At 36.0% G+C, this 18,857-nt stretch overlaps 2 protein-coding genes across 2 annotated transcripts in view; one reads left to right on the top strand and one right to left on the bottom strand.

Moving 5' to 3' along the window:
• Positions 1 to 434: 434 nt before the first annotated feature.
• Positions 435 to 2,118, bottom strand: LOC127803961 (UDP-glycosyltransferase 90A1-like). Its single transcript, XM_052340643.1, has one exon. It carries the CDS (start codon positions 2,041 to 2,043, stop codon positions 610 to 612), a length of 1,434 nt encoding a protein of 477 aa, XP_052196603.1. The 5' UTR covers positions 2,044 to 2,118; the 3' UTR covers positions 435 to 609.
• Positions 2,119 to 13,724: 11,606 nt separating this feature from the next.
• Positions 13,725 to 18,857, top strand: part of LOC127803642 (methyl-CpG-binding domain-containing protein 9) — a 40,908-nt gene continuing 35,775 nt past the window's right edge. The window contains exon 1 of the mRNA XM_052340040.1: positions 13,725 to 14,614. Coding sequence (XP_052196000.1) covers positions 13,725 to 14,614 — 890 coding nt within the window. The remainder of the gene's footprint in view (positions 14,615 to 18,857) is intronic.

Raw genomic sequence — 18,857 nt, 5'->3', positions numbered from 1 at the left:
TTCCAATATATATTATTTATTAACGCAAAATTATTATTATTATTATTTATTTTATAGATTATTGTATGATTGTCCCATAAGCCCATATCAAAAATACTTTTTTTTTAAATAAAAGAAAATTAGAATATTTAAGTTTATAGTTAGGATGAGACTTTGGATTGATGTCTTGTATTGTTTGTCGTATTAATGTAAATATTAATACAAAGTGATAATAAAAGTGTCAAATTTTAATATTTTATTATTATTTAAATATAATAATAAATTTATTTATAAAGAAGAACGTCTCAATCAGAATTTGCAAGTAATTTGTAAGGAAGAAAATTGATAAAAGGGGCGGGAGTGACCTTCAGTCTGTCTAATCTTTAAGTTAGTTTTTTTAGCTTAAGTGTAAAATAAAAAGAAAGCAAAACTGTGGCGGCTATACACAAATAGGATACTTGTCCACTGGTAGTAAAACACCAGGTAAACCTGTTATTAGAATATATTTAATTACATTACGAGGTTTGTTTGGCTGCACTAGTTGGCAAATGCTAATTATAAGCCCCATGTTATCTAACAGTCTTGCAGTGTCTAGACTATTTATTTATTTATTGCTGGAGCCTCAAAGAATCAACAAGAGTCCGCTCTTGCAGCTCCGATCTCATCAAAGAGCCGGTCCCAAGCCTCCCATGACGAGCCGCCCTCCGCCATGGCCTCCGCCGCAGCGCCCCCAAGGGCCTCCGCGTTCCTCCTCACCTCCTTCCCGCCTTCACCCTCCATCAACTCCCTCACCATCTTCTCCACCGCTTCCCATTTCACAAACCCCCTTGCGGACCCATCCGCTGTTTCCATTCTCAGCCCCACCCTGATGTCCTCCGTCACCATCCGCGCGTTCAGGTGCTGCTCCGCCATCATCGGCCATGCCAGCACGGGCACCTTCGCGCATATGCTCTCCACCACCGAGTTCCACCCGCAGTGACTCAGAAACCCTTTCACGCTGTCGTGACTCAGTACCTTCCTCTGATCCACCCATTCTCTCACCACCATTCCTCTCTCCTTCACCCTCTCTTCGAACCCGTCCTCAACGTCCGACCCGGACCCGCCTTTCCTCACCACCCACAAGAAGTTCGCCTCCGATTTCTCCAACCCAATTGCTATCTCACGTAGCTGCTGGGAAGATATCTCCGCTTGAGTCCCGAAAGCTACATAAAGAACTGATTTTCCACTGGCTGCTTTCTGGTCAAGCCACTGCAGCCACTTGGGCTTCTTCGATTGGGCCTCGAGGCCGAGCCTTTGGGGCTCTACCAAGCACCAGGGTCCGATACACCAGACTTTGGGTTCGCAGTGCCGGTTCCAGTAATCCACGTATAGTGGCTCGAGCTCGTAGAAGCTGTTCGCGATATGACAGTAGCTTCTTGAATTTGCAATAATCTGCTCTATGATGAAGTCCAAGTGAGGACCCGTTGGGTCGGGCAAATTGAAGGGCTCGTCAAAGTCGTTTCGGGTGAGCCTGATCCATGGGAAATAGGTCACCGTAAACAACTCGTCATTTGATTGGGGTCCCGCTAGTAGACTGTTCTCGCCGACGACCTGGCACACGGTCCGGGCGTAGTTGCTCATGCCATCGAAGACGAGCCGCGGAATTCCAAGCTTCGACGCTGATTCCACGGTCCAGCCCAGGAACAAGTCGGAGACGATGAAGCTAACGTTGTTGAGCCTTCCCAGTGCTTCTTCGAAGCTGGGGCGCATGAGTTTCGTGGCAGTGACGAACGGGAGGAAGTGGGACATGGACGGGAGTTTGTCAGTGCTCTCAACTCCTGCGGGCACTCCGGCGATGTGGCTGGGGAACGGAAGCTCCACGACGGAGGGGGCGGTGACGACGTCCGAAAGCGAATCAGATATGAAAGCACGATTAGCCGGGGTGGTGAAAATGGTGACGGCGGTGCCCCGGCAGCGGCCGATGAGCAGCCGGGCTAGGTCGAGAATAGGGACGGTGTGGCCTTTGGACATGAAGGGGAACAGAACCACATGGGTTTCCGGGAAAGCACAAGCCGAAGAATCCATTTCTCTCTCTAGCTAGCTATCTCTCTCTGATCGATTGATCTTTCTCTCCGGATCACTCGGTGTCCATATATAAATGAGCCCACCCTTTTTGGACATATATATAAAGCCTGTCTTGATCTCCACTGGCGTGGCGTCTCGGTCTCATCAAACCCTTGTTCCCACCATGATCGCAACTTCGTGCTGAAATCGGCCTCCATTGGTTTACGTAACAGAGTTCAAATTATAGCAAAAATTTAGAATCACAGAGCCTCTGCCACGTGCACGCAATTAGCAAAATTTCAAATGAATGGCGAATATGTTCTAGAAGCCTGTTTTTTGAACGAGCCGAGATCTGCTGTCACTCCCGGCTTGTCCCTCCAAATAAAAATCACTCACATTATTCAATGGCTCTTGGCTCTTTTCGAATGGTGGGCAAGAATTTTCACTTCTCACGGCATCCACTTTCTGGATATGCTGTCAATTTGGACGGTTTTTTTTCTTTTTTTTTTAACTTTTTAAGTCATTCGAGTTCGATCAGTTCAATACTTAAAAAAAGTTGTTTGTGAATAATATTTTCAGCTTTGGGTTCAACTCGTTTAAGTTAAATGACTCAAATTTGAACATATATATATATATATATATATTACAAACTTTCTTGATGAATAAAAACTTATCGAGTTTGTTTATGAACAACGTATTGAGTGAGTTTGTTCATAAACACATAGATATAGATCTTATTCATGAATAAAAATATAATTAAATGGAAAATTATTTTCTAATTTAATAAATAGTTCAAATTTGCTTATATATTTAATAGACTATTTCTAAGAATTATTTAATAAGATAATGTTTATTAGTTAAGATATGGGCTGAAAAGTATTTCAAATAAAAATAATTTTATTTTATTTATTAAACTTATTTGTTAATTCCTTGAAAATAAATCATATGATTTCTTATTTAAATATTTTAAATAAATTTATTTTTTTTGATAAATTTATCTAACACCTTACAAATAAAAAATAATAATTCATATATTCTTAAAATTTTTAAAAACTTAACAAATAATCTCATAAAGATCTTAAAATATTTTTCAATATTATTTTAACTATTCTATATTTTAATTTAAAAAATATTTTATTTTATTTTAATAAAGTATTAATTTATCTACACTTTTCTTCTCTAGACACTTCTCGCCTAATGAGTGTAAGGTGACCCTAAACCCTAAAAAGTGATCCTTACCGAGAATTCTTGTACTTTTAATTTTTTTAAATTTCCCGTGGTGTCACGTGTTCCCAATAATATTTTTAAAAAAAAATTAATTTACAATCATATTTTTTTAACTCTAAACAACCACTTCTCAATATGCTTAAAATATTTTTATTTAAAATTTATTTTTACTCTCGTTATTGCAGCCACTTTTCCCTTAATGAACTATCCGCCGCGGCCACCCACTCACACTGGAAACGATACAACAAAGAATGTCAAATACGATGCAGTGAAGACAAAAAACGGATGAAAATACAACCATAAAGTAGAAGAACAATAGCGATGTATCTAAACACATACACACACACATATATACATACGTAGTGACACATACACAAGAGACAGACACACACATATATATATACAGATATACATATATATATACAAACACACTTGAGAATTGGAAATGGCTAGGGAAGCAGTCGAAGATCGTTGGGGAAGCAGCCATGGTGGCGGCCATACCTTCCAGCAACGACCACCCATGAAGGCCTTCCGTACCTTGGGGTTCGAGAAGCCATAAGAGGCGATCGCTGCTTGTAAGTATGGCCACCCCTATCGCACCCAAAACCTCGAGTTGCGGCTATGATAGTGGCGATCGCCAACGACCGTGATGCTAAGGAAGCAATCGAAGATCGTTGGGGAAGCAAATTGCTAGGGAAGCAGTCAAAGATTGCTGGGGAAGCAGCCATGGTGGCGGCCATACCTGCCGGCAGCGACCACCCATGAAGGCCTCCCATACCCCGGGGTTCGGAAAGCCATAAGAGACGATCGCTGCTGGTAGGTATGGTCGCCCCTATCGCACCCAAAACCTTGAGTTGTGGCTATGATAATGGCGATCGCCAGCGACCGCGATGCCGCCTCTGATTTTGCAGAGGCAACCCACACCCACACATTTTGCAGTATTTTACCTCTTATAAAGCTCATTTTCGTCGCAAACACCGGCCATCGATTCGAGTTATTGGAGTTTGACGATATGTTTAAAGGATGACTATGTAGAGATGGTTGTGGCTGCGTGTGATGGTAATGAAATATGGTATTTTTTAAAAACATTGCTGCAAAGAGTTATTAACGTGGTTGCAAAAAATAAAATGGGTTTCTACTGTTTGTGAATATAACTTTCTTACTTTTTATACCTTAAATTGGCCTAAAAGCCCGAATACTTTCAATTATTTTCAAACCCAACCCTTCCAATTTTTGCAAGTATTGCTTGTACTTTCAACTATTTTCAAACCCAACCCTTTTTATCAATTGTTCCGGCTAACACCCATTTTATCTTATTAATATATTAAAGTAGGATAATATGTCAAAGTAATTGGCCAAGTGGCAATCAATGATGAACTGTTTTTGTAACACCCCATCTCCTAGACCACCCCAACACCTAGCGAACCTCAGACAGAGAACGTTACATGAGGGGCTAGGAATACTAACATTCACAATCTAAGATGCACAAAAAAACATTAAGATAAACTACAATCTTACATACCATTCATTCACGTACAACCCATACTGTACATGGAGTCTCTCATCCCTTTACAAAACATACATTCACAAATATTGCATTCTCCTAAAAGAATAAAGGATCTAAGGTACTAGCTCTAAAACACTCCCAAGAGCTTTTGTCGAGGGAGCCCCAGCATGCTATGCCAAAATTTAATATTCATAAACTTGAAGACATTTATATTCCATTATCAAGGTCATGTTCTCTTTTAATTTCATTAGGAAACTTGGGAGATTTGGAATTATAAGAATACACCCCCTAGCATTGGTTTCAAGGTCGAACCTGAGTTTTTGGGGCCCTGAGGCAAGACGTGAAAATGGGCCCCGAATTGTATAATAAAATATAAAAAGTAAATAAATATTTATACCATAAGAATAAAATTATTTTTTTTTAAATTATCAATTAAAAATTACCATAAACGAAACGAAACAAAACGAATGATACTACTATAAACGAAACGAAATGAAGAAGCAATTAACTGCTAAAAGTTGAAGCAAATCTGGAGTTAGAGCATCTGAAAAGCAGATCTAATCTGATGACCCAATCGGCAATTAAGAGGTAGCGAGCCACCGGCCACAACCCACAAGGGCGAGCGACGGAGGGCGATGGCGAGCCACCGGCCACGAGGGCAAGGCAAGTCACTGAGGACGAGCCATCGTCGATCGAGCAGCAAGAGGCGAGAAAGAGAGGGCGAGGGAGAAGGGCGAGGAGCAACAAGAAAAGAGAGAGGCAGCGAGCTACCAGCGACGGAGCAGCAGCGAGCGAAAGAGAGAGAAAGAGAAGGGTCGCAAGAAAGGGGGCGAGGGCGAGGCGCGACGGAGCCAAAGAGGTAGGGTTAGGGCAGCAAGCGAAAGAGAGAGAGGGAGAAGGGTTGCGAGAAGGGGGTGGGCGGGCAGAAAAAGCATGGGGCCCTAAGTTGTGAAATTTTCATGGGCCCCTAATTGTGAAATTTGCATAAGCCATTTTCAATTTATGGGCCCCTAAATTGTGAAATTTCCATAGGCCCTGAGGCAGCTGCCTTATGGGCCTTATGGAAAGTTCGGCCCTGATTGGTTCAACATATATTTGATCATCTTGGGCAATTATGACAAGAATAAACAAACACAAGTCATGAGAGAATACTAATTCTCTACTATGTTTAGAGCGAACAACACACAATTCCTTAGGAATTGTGGGGAAAAGAATACTAATTGCACCTTTGCTTACAATAAACATGCACAAGGGTCAGAGGCCATCAAATTTAAGAATTTCTCGGTATAAAGCTAAAATCCCTCTTTACCCACAACTTGACTTTCTCCCCAAAACCACTACCAACACTTAAGCATCATATTTTACAACTTTTATATGCTTGCAAATTCTCACTCCAAGGCCTCAAACTAAGGGAGTTAACAATAACCTAAAAACCCCCCAAAGTCCAACCCTAAGAAGGAATTTAAATGATCACAAATAGAATATGGGAAGAGGAACTTGCCTTAGTTTAATTCTTGCTTTGATACTAGATAGATTTGGAGCCTTTAGAGAAAAATATTCTTACTTAAAATTTGAAAAAATAAGCTTGAGTTTTGAGGGATGAGAGACCCATGAGAGAGAGAGCTTTTGGCAATATACTTCATTTTCTTACAAAAATCCCAACTTTTTTTCTATTTATATTTAATTATACATTTCTCAATAACTTTCCACCAGATAAATTGCCCTTAAATTCTTTTTATTAATTTCCAAATTAAGTCTTCAACTTAGCCTTTAAGTTTTTAAATTTTATCCTCCCAAGTCCATGCTTCTAGAAGGCTTTTTCTCTTCTCTTTAGTTGCCATCCGATAACGCCACTTCTCCATCCCAACTTAACCACTTTTTTTTATTTTTCAACTCTTCTAATGCTTGACATTTCCACACTTCTCCTTCTTGTTTGACTTAGACTTTTTCACATCTCCCATTCCACTATTTAGCTTAGAGCTTTCCACTAAGCTTTGAATCCACTTCACTTGAATTTCTAATTATACTTTGACTAACTCAAGATTTATTATTTCTCATTTTTTTCAAATAATTTATATAAATTTGTAGAAAGCAAATTAAACAAGAGATCTACATATTCGACTTTTCGGATAAAATCATCAGTTTTCCAAGCAACCCGTCACTAACTCCCGATACTTGTCATTAATTAAATTAAGCGTTTTAGACAGAATGTTTTGATAATTAAATTGCCAAAAAAAAATCGGGGCGTTATAGTTTTTCCTCAAAAAATTGTATTAAATTAAATATAATGATTAATTAATCATTAAAGTAAAACTATTTATTATATTATATTATATTATATTTATTTATAAATATATTAATATTGAAAAATTCATTTCATTAGTCTTGAAAATATAATATATCTTAATTAACATTGATGAACTTACCAAAAACCCATGCATTGCATGGTAGTAATCTCGTGGGAAAAATTGCATAGTTAAATGAATCAGTAACTATGCATTAATTTTTTTTTTTCATATTCCTTAGACTATAAACTTTTTTATCTCCATTTTCAAATCTAATGCATGAGTTTTTCAATACTAATTGAGATTTAAGATATCACATTTTTAAGACTAATGTATAGATTTTTCAATAGCAATTAAGATTTAAGATATTACATTTTCATGACTATGGAAGAAAATTAATGCATAGTAAAAGAAAAAAAAATCAAAATTCATATTTTCAAAGTTTTGTTATCATTGTAGAAATTAAATTTCAAAATCATAAATTAAAATTTTCAATCGAATTTTTAGTTAGCATTGGAAAACATATGTTTCCTCGTATTTAGGAGTTTTAATTTGTATTTATATTTATATTTATAGGTCAAAAATCATATTTTTAAAGTTTTATTATCATTAAAAGTATTAAATTTCAATATCATAAGCATTGGAAAGCCTATGCTTTCTCACGTTTAAGAGTTTTAATTTATATTATATTTATAATTTTTAATTAAATATATAATATAATAAATAATTTTACTTTGATAATTAATTAATCACTACCTTTAATTTAATGCAAGACTAATGCATGATTTTTTCAATGCTAATTAAGATTTAATATATCACATTTTCAAAATTAATGCATGAGTTTTTTATACTAATTAAGATTTAAGATATCACATTTTCAAAACTAATGTATGAATTTTTTAATATTAATTAAGATTTAATATATCATATTTTCAAAACTATAGAAGAAAATTAATGCATCATGAAAGAAAAATAAGTTAAATTCATATTTTCAATATTTTGTTATTGTTGCAGAAAATAACTTTTAGGAGTAGAAATTAAAATTTTTAAAATAATTTTTAATTAACATAGGAAAATCCATACATTGGAAAAACCCATGTTTTCTTACGTTTAGGAGTTTTAATTTATATTTATAATTTATAAATATATAATATAATAAATTATTTTACTTTAATAATTGATTAATCACAACCTTTAATTTAATGTAAATATTTAATGATTTACTATTCTAATGTAATAGTTTTTGTGTATAAATAAGAAGTTCATGTCAAGATTTTTTATTTTATATAATGTTCTATAATTTAATAAATGTCTTTTTAAAGTAGTTTTTCAAAATATGGATGAAATATTTAATTTTGTCAATCAAATCAACACTAGCAAGTCGCAATGAACATTGAAGGCTTGAGTCGTGAGGTTTCGAGAGATTCTATGATTTGAAGATAAATAAAAAATTTATAGCATTGAGATGGTTTTCACGGATGAATAAGTTTTTTTATATAAATTTATTATTAATTATTTATATAGATTTTGCCATCAAATTTAAAAGATGAAATGATTCATATAGAAATCAAGCGTTTATTGATTTGATCTTTCAAAACATTGAATTGTAAAGGATAATTGTATTTTATGCGTAATTTTATATTTAGATACAATAATATGAAATACAAGATTACAATTCATAAGTACAATCTAAACTTTATACTAAAGACTATTGTAGATTCTACGGATGAATGTTTTCCAATATAAAATTTTATTTTCAGATCATTTAAAATATCAAGTTAAGAAATCAAATTAAGATTAAAATATTTGGTTGAATCAATTTCATACTCAACATGATGCTTAATTGCTAAAAAATGTGATAATTTACTTAATGTGTTAATTATTTTTTAGCACATTACTTGATGAATAATTAATTAAACTTAAATTTTAGTGAAATGTTGAGTATTAAAAGAAAAAAAAAACTCTAGTTATCAAGTCATGCTAGAGTCATTTTAAATATCAAGTTTAATTTTTTACTTTTAAATTTATAAATCTATTATGATTATATCTCCCGTGCAGGTTTAACATTAGTTTATTTATGCCGAAACAATATGTAGTTTGAATTTTGTTATCGTTAAACTAAATTATATAAAACTAAATTAAATTAAATTAAAATAAAATAAATAAATAAATAAAACGAGAAAAAAGAGTCATGCACAAACCCTTTTTTACCAATGACCAGCTAAATAGTGCTTACGATCCCTAAATTTTATATTAAAATATAAAAATATTTTAATTTATAATTAAAAAATAATTAAACCTTAATTTAACGTACTCAATTGTAATTAAAAAAAATAAAATAATAACTTTTTTATATTTTAGTAAAAAAATTTGTAATATTTTTATACGTTGGTATAAAATTCAGTGACATTTTCATAGTTTTATGTAAAATTTAGTAATTTTTTTATATTTTTATATAAAATTTATGAATTATTTATATTATTTAGTATCTACATATTTAGTTATAAAATATTATCAAGAATTCACAATAGTTATAAAATGATAACATTTAAACTATCTATCCTCGTGCGACTCATCAGCTCTTTGTCTATTGACCATCGTCGCTGCATCCGGTTGTCGGATACAGCCTTGGCCACCGTGATCTGTTGATTTTCTTCTCTATTGGCGAAACCCTTGCCGCGATTCGCTGTAACTCGTCGAAGACCCAGATTTGTTCACTGTTCCAATTCGTCCAAAACCTTTGATTTACAACTTTCTATCGCCAAGAAAACTGAACCTATGCTGGAGAAGAAGAATAAAGAGCAACAATAGCAAAGAACTTATGAAGTATACAAACGGCGTCGGAGATGAAGGAGGAGCAGCGGCAACGCTAGCTCTTCTTCTTTGTCAGTTCTTCTTCTCCTCAGCTTGTTTTTTTACTATTTTTAAATTACTCATAATTTAAATTATTGTCAAAAATTAACATTTGTAATGTCGATCCTTAATTACTAAGTGATTTAAAATAGAGGAATAAATAAAGAACACTTATTAAACTCTTTCAATTCATACACTTCTCTAAATATTATTTTGACTTTGAACTCGAGAGTCAATATTTGTGATGTAAACTCCTGACTACTCATTAATAAAAAAAATTATAAATTTTACTTCTAAAAAATTAGTTGAAATTTAAAATGAATTCCACAATTTGAAGTTAAAATTTGTTTGTAAATAAAAATATCCCTCTGTTTTGGCTAGCGATCACCAGCACCAACACCGACACCGGCTCAACATGTTGGCATCACTATCAGAAATTGCAAGCTAAGTCCTTTTGAATATAATTTAATTTTAACTTCTTATTTTAATTGTTCTTTGTTTCATTTAAATTATTAAATATAATAATTTCTTAATTCCAAAATTATTTTTGAAATTTAATATACATGTATAAATTACAAAATATAAAAAAAATCATTTATAACTATTATAAATGATTCTTATTCTTTAAGTAATTCACAACAACAACCACAAAAAAAAAAATAATAATAGATAGATCTATACTTTTGATTTCATGGGGAAACCCTATGGGAGGGGTCCGGAAACCTCCAAGTCTCCTAGAGGATGAGCTTAGAGAGTTCACTTAATAGGCCTCCTCAAAACCCTTGGGTAGAGAAGGTTTTCATAGCTTTTTATGCTCAATTATGTCATTCTAAATAAATAATTTATTTAAAATTAATTTTTATATAAAATTAAATTTCAAACTGAATGAAGTACATTGACAAGTCTGTGAGAAGTTGTTTGCATCACATCGAGGATAATGTGAGAAGTTATTTGTATCTCATCGAGGATAATGCTAGAAGAATAAATGAGTTGACAATCTCAATTTATCATAATATTTTAATATCAAAATATCGTGACAAGTTAAACTCAATTTTTTGAATACTCGTCAAAAATCATGCATTCTTTCTCATACTTTCTCTCTCGTCTCATTCTCGTCGGCACATCCGCCCTTCGCTTCCACTTTCGCCTTCATTGTCGTCTTCCACCTTTACTGTTTTAGTCGCCATCGACACCTTTGCCTCCATTGTTCTGCCACCGACGCCTCCATCTTCCCCTTTCTCGCCTCATTCTCCCTGATGCATCCAACATCAACGCCTCCATCTCCTTCTTTCTCTGGGCCTCCGTCTCCACTGACGCCTTCGTCGTTCGCCGCCTACATCTCCATCTCCCCCCCTCTCTCTGGATCACTAACACATATATAAATATATAATATATTTATTGAAAATGTGTTTAAATATAACTTGGGTTAAATATACATATTTTCTAACACAAAAATAAAAATAAATAATATATTTTGAGTTCAAATAATATAAATAAATAATAACATAAAATATATATAATTATTTATATATAAGATAATTACAAAATACATAAAATTTTATGTTTTGTATGAATGATAAAGAGAAGAAATATAATTGTATTGTGATGGATATAAGAATATATCTTTTTATTAAAAATAAATATTATAATATTATGATTTATAGTTTGATTTGTATTTTATAACTTAAAAAATAAAACAAAATTACAAAATAATTTTTAAAAAATAGCAAGCCAAACTATACTCTTAAAAGTATATGTTATAAACCAAAATTTTTAAAAGTGACAAAATAGTTGGAAGATAAGGAAAAACTGTTGTTAAATGAACACCATGAATTCCACTAGAAAATTCCCCCCCCCCCCCCCCCCCCCCCCCCCCCCAAGGGAAAAGCAAATGTGTCTACGAGAGTTGCATCAAACAAATTTGTTTTTTCTTGTCCACTATTCTCCACTTGTTCAGAATAATTGGCCTCTTTTAAAACTCTCTCATTTGCTCAAATAGGTTTAAATCATTTATAATCTCAATTATATTTTTTCTCTTTATCATTCATACAAAACATAAGATTTTATGTATTTTATAATTATTTTATGTATAAATAATTATGTATATTTGTATGTTATTATTTATTTATATTACTTGAATTGAAATGTCAAAAACTACATGTAAAGTTGTACAAAATCTTAATATTATATTTTATAAAAATCTAAAATCATATTTAAAGTTAAACAAAACCATAATATCATATTTCAGATTTATGCAAGTAATATAAATAGACAGGAAAATAAATAATATGCAAATAATATATAATATTTTAGCTAGAATGGTGGAGGCAAACGACGAACTACTGAGAGAAGTGATAGAAAATCTAGAGAAAGAGAAAAAGGAGATGGAGGTGTCGGTGACCACTGGAATAGTGGAGACGGATGGTGATGGAGGCTGGAATAAAGACGAATGACAATTGTGTTGATGGCGACAGACGTCGACAGAGACGACTATGTCAGTGACAACAACGACGAGAAACGATAAGAAAGAAAGAGAGATAGAGGCATCAGTGGGGGATTCAACGATTGTGATTGAGTAGAGAGAGGTAAGAGAGGGGGAATGAGAAAGAGAGAGAGTATGAGGAAGAAGAGGAAAGAGAGAGAAAGAGTGGTGGTAATGGAGTTTTTGAGATATGAGAGTGAAAGAGAGAACGAGAGGTGAAAGTGAAAAAGAAAATGAAAGGTCAAGGGTGAAGTTATCTTTTACACTGAAGGTTGATATGTAATTTTTTTGAAGTTGTCCACTAAATTGTCTCTCAATTTATTCGTGTAGCATTATCATAAGAGAAGTTGTCTTGTGGGTACGAAGGAAGGTGAAAATGACAGATAGATTGGCGGAGATGAAGATGGGCCGAATGGAGGCCCATTAGATGCTGAGTGCAGGCCCACTAAGATAGATACTGGGCTCACTTCAGTCCTTTGGGTGATGTTTTGTGGTAGCGTACACAATAATGGATGTCCATAAAGGGTGCTCCGTCTTACGTGTATGTCGGTGTAAATATACCCATCTCCTCTTTAAGCTAAAATAGATCATATTTAGTGTAATTTATTTTATGGCATAAAATATTCAATTAATTTTTAATAAATAAAAATGTTTCAATATATATTATTTACTAACTCAAAATTATTATTATTTATTTTATAGATTATTGTATGATTGTCCCACGAGGATCAAGCCAGTGGAAACAAAATTGCAAAGCCAAGCTACACTCAGCCTCAATCTGGGACCCAGGATTGAAAATTAAATATGGTTACTCATAAGCCCACATCAAAATACTTTTTCTTTTTGATCAGAATTTATAAGTGATCCGCAAGAAAGAAAATTTGTAAGGGGACGCAAGTGACCTTCCGTGTAGGCCTTTCAATATTTATATTTATATATTACTTTTAAGTGTATAATACAAATAAAGTAAAATTATTGTTAATGTGGAACTGAATTCTCACAAATTTTTTTGAAGAATGTTTGAATTTTGAATTTTTTTTTTTTGGCTTATCTTAGAGGATAATAGTTTTAATGATATTTTTGTTTTTAAATAAATTTTATTATAATGGACAATTAGAATGTAGTTTTTAATTTTGTTGGTAAAATAAAAATAAAAAATATATTTTAGAGGATAATGTTATTATTAATAGGATTGTGTCAGTAAATGGCACGTGCAGGGCATGCGGGCAGCCTCGATGTTTGGTGCACGAGAAAGAGAGGGGAAGAGGAGGCAAGAATTGTGCAGAAGAGAAGATAGGGCCCACTTTAAACTTAAAAAAAGTGCGAAGATAAAATCGATGCAGTGAAGATGTGCGGGCACGCGTCAGTGGGACAGCGCGAGTGGCTGTGGCTGCCCCCATTAAACCCACCGTTGAAAGTCGGATTGCAAATCTTGTACTGTACGACTCTTCAACTTCAGTCCTCAGCCCATCCCCCTCTTCCCGGTCCGACCCGCTGTCGCTATTGGGTTTTCTGTTTCTCCCTTTCTCTTTCCGAGTATTTTGAGTCGGTTGCTCCGAAAAGCAAAACCAGAGCCAAAAAGCTGCTTCCCTCTCTCTCTCTCTCTCTCCATTGTGGTGCCGAGAGCCATCAATCAGCCAAGAGATCGAGGGACTTGGAACACAGTCATGTCTCGGAGAGCCACAGCGGCGGAGTCGGCCTTGCAATCTCGACTCGGCTGATGGAACTCGGCGGTTCTTCGACTCACGCCAAGCCGGACCAAGCGCAAGAGCAAGCGCGTTCCTTTCTCGCCTTCGATCTCAATGAAATCCCTTCGTCTTCCTCGGCCGAGAGCCACGCTTCCCTTCCCGCCGACGCCTTGTCGATCGTCCAGGCATTCCACGCCCGTCCCCCTCCACCGCCGTTCGGACTGCCGGCGGGGATCCCCGGGGGCGATGATGCTTCGGCATGCGCTGCTTGTGGCCTCCCGGAGGCTCGGGAGCACGTGGTGGTCTGCGACGGGTGCGAGCGAGGGTTCCACGTCGGCTGCACGGGAATGCAGGGGATTCATGCGGTGATTCTGGATGAGTGGATTTGCGGGAAATGCGTCGGCGACGGAGTGCGAAGTAACCGGTGGCCGCTGGGATTCAAATCTAGGGTGTCGGGGCAGAAGCGAGGCAGAGTTCAGCTTCTTGACATCAATGCTTCGCCTCCTAGTGACAGCGAATGCGAGGAGAGTGAAGGCTTTCCATGTTCGAGGTATGGCTTTCAAATTTGGTCACTGGAATCTGTAACGACGATATTGCACGGTATATTGGATGAGATGAGGGCCGGCCTGGTTGTATTGTAGTTTGCTTATGAGACAGAGTTTAGTACGATCAGCCAAACTGATTATTACTTCAAATAAGATAAATTATAGGAAAAAAAAAAGTTTCATCCTTCCATCTAGCACATGGCATTATTCTTATTTGATTTGTTCATATTAGCTAAATTGAGGAACATTGAGTGCAAAACTCTCACTCTTACGTGGTTCACCTGTTTGGAGACCTCCACTTACTTTGTGCTCTTACATAAAACCTTGATGGATTTTGCCTACTGCAAAAGCTCGCTTATTGAAATTTAACTATCTTTAGGTTAAATAGTCCCCACTTTTCCTTCATTTTTGTTCTCGAGGGTGAGTCTTGGTAACAGTATAAGGTTGCTTCTCCAGACTTGCTGTAGCTCACAGGTTTGAGTCATGGAAGGAGCCTCGTTATAAAGGTAAAGCTGTGTACAAAAACCACCACCCCCTATCCTTTGCAAAGTGGAGAGACTCACGCATTGGGGATTCCATTGCTGTTTATGAGACTAGCTGTAATTCACTAGCTAAGTTTTGGTCTAGTGTCATCCATTGAAGTTGCATGTTCTTCTCGAGATGTCATAGACTGCTCTTGTGAAGAGAGTAGATGCATAGGTATACATTCAAAGGTTGAATATTTAGGTGAATGAATCAAGTTCCATTTGTACCTTGGTTGACAAGGTTTGTTTGGAAATAGTTTTGACAATAAAATTATCATCCTGAACACTTGGCTGATTCAATTTGGGGGGGGGGGGGGCAGAAGGATTTTAAGGGATCCCATAACCTTCTGATTGGTTAATTCTCTCAGCACTCTTAGTATTAAGGTAACATTCCTAATGATAAAGTGAGAAGGATTGTGTAGGTAGCTGGCAACCACGTACAACTTGGTTGATTTTGTTGTTACACGGTTACAACAATAAATTTGTAAAAGGAAAAACTGTTGATGGATGACCCTCGTATGGCTGATCCGAACGATGGATGACTCTCGTGGGGTGTATCTGAGCAATGGATGACTTACTCAGGGGATGACTCATTCGGACAATGGGTGACGTGTGGATTGTCCAAACGATGAGTAATTATCGGGAGAGATGGGTGAGTCTCCCAGAGTGGAGTGACAGCGATGGATGAGTCTCTCGGGGGTTACGGCAGTGATGGATGAGTCTCCTGGGGGGTCACGACAACGATGGATGAGTTTCTCGGGGGTCACGACAGCGATGAGTGAGTCTCCCGGGGGTTACAGCAGCGATGGATGAGTCCCTTGGCTAGATTGAGAGCGATGGATGATCTGCTGGAAAAAAAATCGGTTAAGGGCGTGGGTGTGAATCCCTGCGTGGACTCTCCGATACTTAAGTTAGTCCCTCGTATAAGTGAAATACTTGAAGACAAAAAGTAAGTATGAGAGTGAGAGATTGTCTATCGAATGAGAGGAAAAGACCCCCTATTTATAGCGATGGGAGGGGCATCCATGTGTCGAGTGACCCACTTTTCTTGGCGGATATCTCGGAGGCGGTTTTGACCTAGTTTTGCGGGGTTATCGGCGTGAGGGTGCATGAATGCAGGCACGCAAGCGCGCGCAAAGGGGTGCGCATTAGGCACCCCCGAGTGACCTCCCTCGGAGGTGTGAGGCACCCTCGAGAGACCTCTCTCGGGGGTGGGGGTGAAGCCCCCCTTTTGCCTTAGCCACGCTGTCGCGTGGCAACGTGGCATGGGGCGTGAAAATACCCCCAAGAGACTCTCGAGGGGGGGGGGGGGTGAAGCCCCTCTTTGGCTTAGCCATGCTGCCACATGGCAGCGTGGGGGAGGAAGGAAGCGGCCAAAGTGGCCGCTTCCTGGCTGCATGGAGTAGCCAGGCCACTTTGATGGGCTGCCACGTGGCCTTTTTTCTTTTTCTTTTTTCGGACTACTTATTTATTTAATAGGCATAACAGATTTCATCATGGATTCTTGATAAAACATGATTGACGAGTTAGAGTCCATGTAGTTGAGTTTGAAGATGAAGTGCCATTCATAAAGTAAAATTAGCAAAGTTGATTGGGCATGGTTTATGCAGAAGAAAATTATCATGAATCACTCAAGCAATTTGATGGATGACACTGTAAGGTTATTTGTCCCCAAAGGATTCATAAGAAAAACTATTATGAGTGCTCTGAGCAATTAGGTTGGCGGGGATAAAAGGATTATGCGTTTCCAAAGGAATTCACCTTTTTTTCTACATAATTGCATGCCTTCCTTTATATATTCCTTCTATAAGGTTCATATAATTGAGGGTGTCTATTCATATATGTATGGATATGTACGCTTTCATATGTCATATTATCAAAAGGTCAAGGGTAACCACCCATTATGGTGAATCAAAGACCCAAAAAGAAGGCTCCTTTTTTTTTTTTTTTATTTCAAATGACGGAAGAGTTGCTTAATCAACAAGAATCCATTGATTGACTCATAGGTGGAACAACTCTGCCAAACAACAAGTTGACAACTATGAACAACAACATTCTAGAACTTTATTTCATTATGTGGGACTGGCTACATGAATTTTAATTTTTCGTTCATTTTTATTTATGACCTTACCTTTTGTTAGGTCCATATAATAATTAGTATCAAACCTAAGTCTCCCAGAAAGATTTTTTCGGTCTTCCTCTACCTTTTTTGTTAAATATTCGTTACATTTTATCCGTTTGCCTCACAGGAACCTCTATTGGTCTTCTCACAAGGCCAACCATTTAACCGCATCTCATGCATCTTATATTCAATGCAAAGCTGGTCTTATAGCTGTTTTATAAAAATTTCCTTCTAACTTTAATGGAATCTATCACATAAAACATTAGGTGCATTTTTCGATTTTAAGTATCCTGCCTTAATTTTATTAATAACATCCTTTTTAATATCCATATTTTAAGGTTGATTGATCCAAACGACTACACAAATGGAACAAACTTTACTACTGAAACTTTAAAGAATGCCTCTTTCTTTCTAGAAGTTTCTTGTCGCGCTCATCCAAAACTGTCCACAAAATAGCAAGAATTCCAAAAGTCATATCCATCCCCTCTCCCCTTATGGCATTCCCTAAGAAGAATAGCGTTAAATTGACATTGCAGATTGATTGAAAGTTTAGGGATATGAGTCAGATGACTTATACAAAAGCCAAAGTAATATTTTGGTTAGAAGGTATGGGGTTCCAAAGTGTAGCTTTCTTTGTAGATTAATAATCCAACGAGAAATTTGTCAATTGTGAATTTTCCTTCTAAGTAAAACATAAATTTCTGATTGGTTAGAATGAACTCAATATTTGGAATTGATGGATTGCATGTGTAGATAAATAATATCAAGATATTAGAAATCCTTGATCTAGCCTGTGGCTATACACAAGTAGGATACTACAAATAATTTCCTCTTAACAAAGGCATGCCTGTCCTGATATAGCATTTACTGCTCTTTCTATTGTAAAACACCAGGTAAACCTGTTCTAAGAATATTTAACTACATTATGAGGTTTGTTTGGCTGCACTAGTTGGCAAATTCTAAGCCCCATGTTATCAAACAGTCTTGCAGTGTTTAGACTATTTATTGCTGGAGCATAAAAGGGGTTTCACTTTTCTAACATGAGAGCCTGCATGGGGCACACCAAATTCCTTGGTTGAACAAATAGTCTAACATTTAGCATGTGTGCCCACAAGTCTAGGATATTTCATACACCATTATTCAATGAATGGATCTAAAAGAAGGTATAATTTTAATATTTAATATAATGTACTGGTTGGACCAGCCAAAGTTACTCTTGGCTAGTCCCTTTTCTACCTTCTCCTAAATCACCGTTATAAAAACCTAGGTGTGGAATGTTGGGTTATAAACTAAAGTTTAGGCATACAATCGTGCAATTGGTATACATGGCCTAAGAAGCATGGGTATGGATGGATATGGATACATGACATGAGATTTGAAAAATGCGAGTATTCAAGAAAGGCTGGTATACAATAAAAGAGTTTTATGTTTATATATATATTTTTTCTAAATATAAACATTCAATTCATTTAAAATTATTTAACAAGTAGAACAATGACTTGAGTAAGATTAAGATATAACATTCAATTCATTTAAAATTATTTAACAAGAAAACGAGGAAAACTTATGATATTCTTTTAAGTTCATTAGTTGATAAATTAT

Source organism: Diospyros lotus, chromosome 6, assembly GCF_014633365.1.
Source record: "Diospyros lotus cultivar Yz01 chromosome 6, ASM1463336v1, whole genome shotgun sequence".
In the NCBI taxonomy this organism is placed as follows: Eukaryota; Viridiplantae; Streptophyta; class Magnoliopsida; order Ericales; family Ebenaceae; genus Diospyros; species Diospyros lotus.
Note: the sequence above shows the minus strand (reverse complement) of the source record. Positions and strands in the feature narration are given on the sequence as shown.